The sequence below is a fragment of the Triticum aestivum genome, chromosome 3A (genome assembly GCF_018294505.1).
Source record: "Triticum aestivum cultivar Chinese Spring chromosome 3A, IWGSC CS RefSeq v2.1, whole genome shotgun sequence".
NCBI lineage: Eukaryota > Viridiplantae > Streptophyta > Magnoliopsida > Poales > Poaceae > Triticum > Triticum aestivum.
In genome coordinates this window covers 127127900-127138071 of record NC_057800.1, presented here as the reverse complement: position 1 = coordinate 127138071, position 10172 = coordinate 127127900, and the positions used below count along the sequence as shown (strand labels likewise).

General features: G+C 55.2%; 1 protein-coding gene and 1 pseudogene across 1 annotated transcript; one reads left to right on the top strand and one right to left on the bottom strand.

Moving 5' to 3' along the window:
• The first annotated feature begins 4998 nt into the window (after positions 1 to 4998).
• LOC123060644 (putative cyclin-dependent kinase F-2) lies at positions 4999 to 6510 on the top strand. Its single transcript, XM_044483442.1, has one exon. It carries the CDS (start codon positions 5325 to 5327, stop codon positions 6468 to 6470), a length of 1146 nt encoding a protein of 381 aa, XP_044339377.1. The 5' UTR covers positions 4999 to 5324; the 3' UTR covers positions 6471 to 6510.
• Positions 6511 to 6642: 132 nt separating this feature from the next.
• LOC123056850 (uncharacterized) lies at positions 6643 to 7843 on the bottom strand (annotated as a pseudogene).
• Between the last annotated feature and the right edge of the window lie 2329 nt (positions 7844 to 10172).

Sequence of the window (10172 nt, the reverse complement as noted above, 5' to 3'; positions counted from 1 at the left end):
TAAATTTCGGCCAAACATGGCAAATTTCGGTGAAACTCACGCATTTTCATTACATTAACCTAATCTAAAAAAGAAAGAGGTTGAAGTCGTCGCCGCCGTCGCCGCCATCGTTGTCGTCGGCCTTCTCCTCCTTGACGCGGGCGCCCCTGCTGGACCCCTACCCGGCGTCGCCATGGCGGACTGGTGGCGGCGCGTCGTCGTCATCGTCGCTGTCGCATAAGACGACGACCCCGTCTTCATCGCGGACGCGTCGGCGCTCCTCGAAGTGGCGCAGGGCGGCGCGCTGGTGCTCCTTCTCATTCTCCCGGCGCGCCTTCTCCATCGCAATGGAGTCCTGGCGCGCCCATTCTAGGACCGCGCCGTCGTCGTCGAACTCCGCCTTCACCGGCGCCAGCCCCGGCTCCGTCTTCACCGGCGCCAGCCCCGGCTCCGTCTTCACCGGCGCCAGCCCTGGCTCCATCTTTGGCTTGACGAAGCGCGGAGGAGCCGACGAGCAGGAGGCGCACCGGCCGCCCTCGTTGATAACGATGCCGCCGCTGCGAGTGCACCGACCGATTGGCGTCTCCGCCGCGGGCTCGGCCTTGACGCCGAGAAGCGCCGGAGAACCGGAGGAGTGGGAAAATGAGCGAGAGCAGGAAGACGAGGAGGAGGCGAACCTCCTTGGCGCCCATGCGCGTCGGTGTTGCGACGGGGCGGCCCCCGTCGCAGGATAGGTCAACGGCGGGTTGTTGCCGCCATCGAGGTACGCTAGCACGCCATCCAGCATGCGGCCGGGGACGCCCCACCACAGGTGGCGTCCCTCGTTGTTCTTCACGCCGCCGACCACCGGCGCGCCGTTCGTGGAGGCCAGACGCTGCTGCTGGCGGCGCTGGAAGTACGCCGCCCAAGCCGCGTGATTGCCGGCGGCGTACTGGGGGAGGGAGCGCTCGTCGTCGGTCAGGGAGGCGCGCGCGACCTCGACCTCCTCGGCGAAGTACCTGGGCTTCGCCACGTTGTCGGGTAACGGGGGAACGGGCACTCCCCCGTCGCTGAGCCGCCACCCCGTCGGCCCGGCGCGCATGTCCGGCGGCGCCGGGATGTTCGCCTGGAACAGGAGCCAGGACTCCTGTTCGCGGAGCGAACGGCGGCCGAAGCCGTTCGCCGCCGCCTCGTCTCCGGCGAAGCGCTCTGCCATGGCGACGGGCTCGGCGCTGGTAGAGAGGGAGAGAGAGGGGCTGCCGGTGGCGCTCGGGAGAGGAAGACGGAGACGGAGAGAGAGGGGCTGGGCGGCGGCGAGAGGCGAGTCTGGTGTGGGCACAGGCGAGAGACCGCCAGCTTTTATAGCCGCTCCGCGCCCGTGTGTACGCGTGCGAGGGAGGGGAGGCGTCGGCGCGCCGTCCCGTGACGCCGCCCGTGAGGAATCAACTGCAAGGCTGACCGGCGGCAGCCTTGCCATTGATTCCCCGTGGGAACCGAGGCAGTTGGGGGAAGACGAGCCGCCGTGTCCCTGACGCAGCTGGCCCGCGGCTTTTTCACGCCAAAACAGTTCGCCCTGGTGCCCCCGGGTGCCCCCCCAGCGCGCCGGGTTTGGCCTGGGTCCGCCGGCGCTGTTTTCGGCTCAGGCCGGCGAAAATCGGGCTCCTGGGGGCGCGACTGGGCCATTTTTTCGGCGCCGGCGCAAAAAAAACGCCTGGGGAGGCCTTCCTGGGGACGCGGCTGGAGATGCCCTAAGCTTTTGTGTTTGTTTCTGTCATGATCTTTTGATCATGCATCTACTAGCATATAGCATCTAGCATAGAGGTAGGCATACAACATCCCTGACACTTGCAGGATGATACGGGCACGACGGAGGAGGTGAAGCCCAATTTCAGGACTCCACCAAGCTAGGCGTGTCATTGTTATTTTTAATAATTAAATTTTTTTTAATAATTATGAGTTTTTGCTTGGTTTTGGGCCTGTCCAACCAAGTCAGGTCGAGGCCCATTAGGCTAGGCGCCTCACCCCTCCATATAAGGAGCTGGGGCGCATTGGGTTTAGGGAGTTGGAAATTTTAGTCTAAAACTATCGAGTTGTGTTTCTTCGGTGAAGCATCCCTCCGGGATCGGCGATGCCGTTTATCTAATAAAGATTGCTACGGAGGTTCTTGTGTTCATCAAGGATTATCGTGCTTTGGTTTGAGGCGTGGTGATCTTCATCACGTTGCTTGCTGGATTTGTTTCCTCATCTTCAGGTTACGTGGATTACTTCCGTGATTAAAAGTTTTTCTATTTGATTGTCTTGCGGTGAAAGATCGGGCAAAAACTATAGGATCATCACGTTGATCCTTATTATGTGGTATCAGATTACTGGGTTCCTCACCGCGAGTTCATCCTGTTGAGTCTGGTCTGCGGAGAGTTCTCGTGGATCACGGTGCAAATTGCTGTTCGGCGAGGAGATTAGTGGCGGCAAATTCGCGAGGGCCGAGCACGCTTGGATCTGTGTCTCGGCAGGGAGTTTGTCTTCCAGTCAAATCAAATTGAGGGCGTCCGTGCTATAAATTTTCCTTATGATCTCGGCGAGGTTTGGTCGCTCAGATAGGAAGGACGGCCCTGTTTTCGGCTGACTCCAGATTTTCAGGAAGCAGAGCGATTTGGTTGGTACGTGATGGTGTATTAGTTAGTTTTGGAGTTTTGCGATCAGCTTGCCGGATTTTTAAATTAGTTAAATCCTAATTAGTTAAGGCAGGAGAGAGAAGATTCTCTTGTTCCAGTCCGTTTAGGAAATCAACTCACGGTAGAGTCGGGCTTGTGGTAAAAAAAATCTGCGATTTTATTTTCTGTTGGCCGGATAGGGAAGATCCGAAGATGGCTTCGACATGGTTTTATTGACTTGACGAGAAGTCTAAGGCTCGGACTGAGATAGCTGATATACAAAAGATCATTAAAGAGAGGCGGGCGGAACTAAAAAAGCCTATTACAGTTTTTCCCGCGCATACTGTGCAGACTTCCGCGAAGGTAATTTCCAAGGACACATACGCGGTTCAGATAAATGATGTTAACAAGGAAGCAACAACACATACTGGTTCTAAGGAGGACAAGGCTGATGTTGACACGATTTTGGTGGACAATGTTGTACCATTGAGCGGGCTGAATATGCAACTCAAGAGGGTACATGTTGAAGCTTGCAAAACTGTTGACAAGGGTCAGCGGTGGAGTTTATTTCAGACTCAGTGTATGATTAAAGGACAAGCATGCAAGTTGATGATTGATGGTGGTAGCTGTACTAATGGCATAAGCAAGGCAATGGTGGCATCATTGGGGTTGTCCACATGGCGCATTGCTGAACCTAAGCATCTTGAGTGGTTGAATAGCTGCGGTATGCTGAAGGTTACTCATAAAGTGCGTGTGCCATTTACAGTTGATGACTATGTTGATGTGGTAGAATGTGATGTGTTGCCATTGGAGGTGTGTGGGTTGTTACTTGGACGTCCATGGCAGTATGATCGCAATGTCACACATGCTGGGAGAGCAAATACATATTCTTTTGTGCATGACGGCAAACAGCAGACTTTGAAGCCTACGAAGGATGATCAAATAAAGTTTGATGTGGAGCTAGTGGTACACAAGGAGAGGTTGCGCAAGGCTAAGCCGCCAAGGTTAGCTAAGCTGCAACATGAGGAGCATGATGCACAGAGCGACATTGTTGATATTGCTTCAGCTCTACCTGTAGATAACAAGCCTGTTGTTCTTGTTAGTGACAAGCCAGTTGAAGTACAACCTCTTTCTGATGAGAGGAAGGATGTTGCAGCATGTGTTACAATTCCAATTTGTGTTGACACAGGTGTTCAGACTGATGATATTTGTGCTGATCATGTCCCAGTGCATGAGGTGCTTCGGGGCGACAAGCGCAGTTTTGTTAGCACACCTGTGAGGCGTTTTGTTGGAGCAGCAGTGCGGATGCACAAAGGCAAGGATGGACATGTTCGTCAGTTGTGTGGCCCACGCATTACTCATCTTTTGCAGGGTAGTGCAAAGCAGGTTCATGTTCAGAAACAAAGGGCTCCAGCAAAGGTGGACAAGAAGAAGGTGGTGGCGCCTATGCCCAGGCGTGTGTGGAGAAGAAAGTCACCCACAACTGAACCAAGTCGAGTAGACCAAGAGGGAGGATGTGGAGTGGTAGGCACGCGAGACTTGAAGATGGTGAAGACGCGTGATGCTTTTGTTGATATCACGCCATCCTTTCTAGCAGACCCCCGCGCGTTGAGGACAACGCTTTTTGAAGGGGAGGAGGATGATACGGGCACGACGGAGGAGGTGAAGCCCAATTTCAGGACTTCACCAAGCTAGGTGTGTCATTGTTATTTTTAATAATTTGATTTTTTTTAATAATTATGAGTTTTTGCTTGGTTTTGGGCCTGTCCAACCAAGTCAGGTCGAGGCCCATTAGGCTGGGCGCCTCACCCCACCATATAAGGAGCTGGGGCGCATTGGGTTTAGGAAGTTGGGAATTTTAGTCTAAAACTATCGAGTTGTGTTTCTTCGGTGAAGCATCCCTCCGGGATCGGCGATGCCGTTTATCTAATAAAGATTGCTACGGAGGTTCTTGTGTTCATTAAGGATTATCGTGCTCTGGTTTGAGGCGTGGTGATCTTCATCACGTTGCTTGCTGGACTTGTTTCCTCATCTTCAAGTTACGTGGATTACTTTCGTGATTAGAAGTTTTTCTATTTGATTGTTTTGCGGTGAAAGATCGGGCAAAAACTATAGGATCATCACGATTGATCCTTATTACAGGAGTAGGCATACCAACACGTACAACAACAAAAATTCAGAGAGAATGTTGCAGCAACCATCAATTATTTTTTCATGTCGGAGTGATCCAGCAGCAGGCCGTAACGGGTCGGGGGCGATTAGTTTAGGTGGGCAGGTGGAAATCACATCACGGGGGAAACCAAATTCGACCGAGAAACACCAGTTGAAATCAGTTTGATCATTTTTCCAACTCGATTCATCAGGACTAATCAAAACAGGTGTCAATCAAACATAGGACAGAAAATCGACTCAGACTGAATTCGGCTGGAATTTGGACACTCCCTAAAGTTTTTCCCATCGAAAAAGAAGCGCAGGCAGCGAGGGAAGGAAACGCGTTCCGCATGCAGCTCCGATAGAACGTCGGAATCCGAGTCTGGGTATGACCGCACGAGTGCCCAATTCGTATCTCAATTTTCTTCTGTATATAGTGAGCGAGCCCCCGTGCCCTCGTCGATTTTCTTCCCGCTGCCTCCTCCTCCATCTAGAATTTTAGATCCTGCGCGCTTCGCCGCTCCCCTGCCTCTGGAAGCTCTGTTGAGCCCGCGGATCGACCCGATGGCCGCCACCAAGCGATCTGCCGCCGCCGTCGACGGCCACGCCAACCGGCCGGGAGCAACCTGCGCCAAGAAGAGGCGCATCACCGGAACCACCGGGGACTACGATCACGAGTCCTGCCTGGGCGAGGGCATGTTCGGCGTCGTCGACAAAAGGCGGCACCGTGCCACCGGCCAAGTCGTCGCCATCAAGTCCTTCCGCGACCCGCGCAAGAAGGACGCGCCCGCCGACGCCCAGGAGGTGCTGCGGGAGGCCCGCTTCCTCGAGGCGTGCGGCGGCCACCCGCACATCGTCGGCTTCCGCGGCGTCGTGCGGGACTACGTCACCGACGAGCTCTGCCTCGTCATGGAGTACGTCCAAGGGCAGAGCCTCCACCGCCTCCTGACGGAGAGGCGCGGCCGCGGCGGGCTCCCGGAGGCCACGGTGCGGGGTTTCATGTGGCAGCTCCTCTCGGCGGCCACCGAGATGCACCGGCGCCACGTCGTCCACCGCGACATCAAGCCGGCCAACATAATCGTCGGAGAAGGGGAAGGGACGCTCAAGCTCTGCGACTTCGGGGTCGCCCTGTCCATGTCGGAGGCGCCGCCGTACCGGCCGGCCGGCACGGGCAAGTACCGAGCCCCCGAGATGCTGCTAGGAAAGCGGGACTACGACGCCCTGGTGGACTCGTGGTCGCTTGGGTGCGTCATGGCGGAGACCATCTCCGGCGAGAGGCTGTTCGACGAGGACAACTCGACCTGCCTTCTCCGAAGGATCTTTGAAGTGGTCGGAATGCAGGACGACACAACCTGGCCGGGGTTCACGTCCCTGCCGTTCGCGGACGCGGTGCTGCCGCCACAGTTGCCGACGGTGCAGCGGAGCAGGCTGCGAGAGCTGTTCCCGGAGGATACGCTGTCCGAGGAGGGGTTTGAGGTCCTGAGCGGCCTGCTCGCCTGCAATCCCGACAAGCGGCTGACGGCGGCCGCCGCGCTCAAGTTGCCCTGGTTCGCCACCATGGCTGCGGACGCCCGTCCCCCCGCTTCTCCTCCTGCGGTCGCTGCGATGACGGTGTCCATCAAGGTGGAGGAAGTAGAGGTCGCTCCGACAGCGCTACGCAGAAAGAAAGTGACTGCAAAGAAATATCTGTCATTGTTTGTAACAAGATAGATTGTCTCAAGATAGATTGTCTACCTGGAATTTTTCTCTATTGTTCAGAGCGCATGTATACCAGTGCATCAACGCCTGATTTCCAAAATTCATTGCACGTGCGATTGGAAGCTTGAAAGCTAGCTTCCTGATTCCTTCCATTATCTTTCCACCAGACCTGGCGCCGTCGCCTCTAATCGTCGCTCGCCGTAGCCTGCCAGTCCGTGCAAGTCGCTTGAAATCGTTCGCCTTCCTGCCGTGCCAACTTTTTATATATTACTGAGGTTAATATTTTGAACATTTTCCAACTTATAAGAGCATCCGTTGTGCCGCCCAGGGACGTTTTTTCGTCCAGCTCGGGCTGGGCCGACGCAAGTTTTTGGCTTGGAGGGCAAATATTTCCAGCCGTGTCCACCCCAAGCACCTCTGCTCCTTGACGAGGAGGACGCGTGGCGGGCAAGGAGGAAGCGGCCGGGCGCCACCGCTCCTTGAGCTCGCCCCGCGGCGGCTCGGGCACGCCCAGGCCGGCACGCGACGAGCAGGGCGGCGACGGCGGCGCGCGGTGAGCAGAGGGCGGGTGGTGAGGAGGCAGAGGCCGGCGCGCGGCCAGGAGGCGGTCGCGACCAGCGGTGATGAGGAGGCAGAGGCCGGTTGCCGAAGACGTCGTGCGTCCGGAGTGTGGCATGCGGGCGCGGGCACCGGCCCCCTCGAGCAGCAGCGAGGTGAGCCGCGGTACGCGGGCGAGGCGAGCTCCCGCGGGATCCGGGAGGCCATGCTCAGTGGGTCCGCCTCGGCACGCGGCCTTGCTCACGGCGGCTGCGGCGCGCGTCGTCACCGACACCACCGGCTTCACCTCCTCCTCCTTCTCCTCCTCCTCCAGCACCGTCGCCATCTTCTTCGACCGAGTCCGCCTCGGCGCGCAGGCCTTGGTCACGGCGGCCGCAGCGCGCATGGTCATCGACACCACCGGCTTCACCACCTCCTCCTCCTTCGGCACCGTCTCCATCGGCATCGCCATGGCCGGCAGCACGGCCACATGCGCTTCACTTGCCTGCGTCGGCATCGGCGTCGGCGGCGGCGGGACGGTGAACGAAGCGAAGCTGGCAGCGGCCAAGGTCTGGCTCTACTCCACACTGATGCCGGTAGAGGAGGCCGTGGCAGAGGAGGTCGGGGACGGCTCCACGCACTCGCGCCTGGAAAGCGCGAGGAGGAGGAGCACGAAGCGGGGGCTGAAGAGGAGCGACCCGCAACGCGCAGAGCAGCGGCGGCCACAGAAGGCGCGCGGGAGAGGACCAAGAGAGGAGCGTGGTGAGGGCGATGAGCTCGCCGACCCGCAACATCCGGACTAGGAGGCGAAGCCGCAGCGCTGCTCCAATGGCGGCTATGGCGGACATGCCCGATGCTACTTCGGGTCTGGGGCGCGGTGAGAGCACGTGGCCACCAGCGAGGTTAGCCGCGGTACGCAGGACGGCGGGCATGCACTGCACGTGGTGGGCCTAACCAGAAAAAGAAAGGAGAGATAGAGAGATTAAAGGCTGGCAGTGGGCCTTTTGCTGCCAAAAAATATTGCCGGCGCCCCAGCTGCCCCCCGATTCCCTGGGTTTGCCTTGGGTGCGCCAGCCGTAGTTTTTGTTAAATCCAGCGCAAAACGAGCCTGTGGGGGTGTGATTGGAACACTTTTTTTAACGCCGGTGCCAAAAAAAGGCTCCTAGGGACGTCCCGGGGGCGCGGCTGAAGATGCTCTTATGTGTCAACAATGACAATTAAATATCTTTTAGAGTTTTGGATTAAAAAAACACATTTAGAAAAATTATTCATGTAATTCGGAAAGGTGTTTCACACATTTCGGAAAACAATTATGTAATTAAAAGGTGTTCACATATTCTGTAAAAAGAAGCCACTGCAATTTCCAAAAGTGTTCTCTCATTGAAATGAATGTTCATGTAATTTAAAGAAGTGTTTGTGGGGGTTTAAACTGAAGTTTTAAAACATAAAAATAGGATAACAGAGAGTAAAATAGATCAAAGAAGAAAGATTATAATGTAAACAAAATAGAAAAATAAATTATCAAAACAAAAAGGAAAAAGGGAAAAACATGAATGAAAAATCTAAACCCAAATAGAAATATGGTTTCCTAAAAAACCCAACAAAGAAGCAGGAACAGTTACCCAAAAAAAGAAGAAGAAACCACTCATACCGCACTACGGTACTAGGTTAGCCCATTATGTGTTGGGGATCGTAGCAGAAATTTAAAATTTTCTACGCATCATCAAGATCAATCTATAGAGTAATCTAGCAACGAGGGGAAGGGGAGTGCATCTACATACCCTTGTAGATCGCTAAGCGGAAGCGTTGCAAGAACGCGGATGAAGGAGTCATACTCGTAGCGATTCAGATCGCGGTTGATTCTGATCTAAGCGTCGAACCACGGCGCCTCCACGTTCAACACACGTACGGAACGGAGACGTCTCCCACGCCTTGATCCAGCAAAGAGGAGGGAGAGGTTGAGAAAGAGAGTCCAACAGTAGCACGATGGCGTGGTGGTGATGGAGTGGCAGTTCTCCGGCAGGGCTTCGCCAAGCTCACGCGGAGGAGGAGAGGTATTGGAGGGGAGGGGCTGCGCCAGGTTCAAGGGTGTGGCCGCCCTCCCACCCCTCCACTATTTATAGGTGGGGAGAGAGGGGGCCGGCCCCCCTAGATCCTATCTAGGGTTGAGGGCGGCGGCCAAGGGCGGAGGAGTGCCTCCCAAGTCAAGTGGAGGCCCTCCCCCTTAGGGTTTCCCCTCTCCCATGCGCATGGGCCTTGGGGGGCTGGTGCCCTCGACCCATTAAGGTTAGGGCGCCCCCCTACAGCTCATGCTGCTGTATTGGATGTGGTGGAACATTTTCCGAACCTCCGGAATCCTCCGGAACCTTCCGGAAGCTTCCCGGTACAATACCGGAAAAAACTGAACTTTTCCCGGAACCCGAACAACAACTTTCCATATATAAATCTTTACCTCCGGACCATTCCGGAACTCCTCGTGATGTCCGGGATCTCATCCGGGACTCCGAACAACATTAGGTAATCACATACAAGTCTTCCTAATAACCCTAGCGTCATTGAATCTTAAGTGTGTAGACCCTACGGGTTCGGAAACCATGCAGACATGACCGAGACAACTCTCCGGCCAATAACCAACAACGGGATCTGGATACCCATGTTGGCTCCCACATGTTCCACGATGATCTCATTGGATGAACCACGATGTCGAGGATTCAATCAATCCCGTATTCAGTTCTCTTTGTCTATCGATATGATACTTGCCCGAGATTCGATCGTCGGTATCCCGATACCTTGTTCAATCTCGTTACCGGCAAGTCTCTTTACTCGTTCCGTAACACATCATCCCGTGATCAACTCCTTGATCACATTGTGCACATTATTATGATGTCCTACTGAGTGGGCCCAGAGATACCTCTCCGTTACATGGAGTGACAAATCTCAGTCTCGATTCGTGCCAACCCAACAGACACTTTCGGAGATACCTGTAATGTACCTTTATAGCCACCCAGTTATGTTGTGACGTTTGGCACACCCAAAGCACTCTTACGGTATCCGGGAGTTGCACAATCTCATGGTCTAAGGAAATGATACTTGACATTACAAAAGCTTTAGCAAACGAACTACATGATCTTGTGCTAGGCTTAGGATTGGGTCTTGTCCATCACATCATTCTCCTAA

Excerpts from the sequence above, each read along its gene's own strand:
- LOC123060644 (XM_044483442.1), top strand. The coding sequence starts at position 5,325 with ATGGCCGCCACCAAGCGATCTGCCGCCGCCGTCGACGGCCACGCCAAC.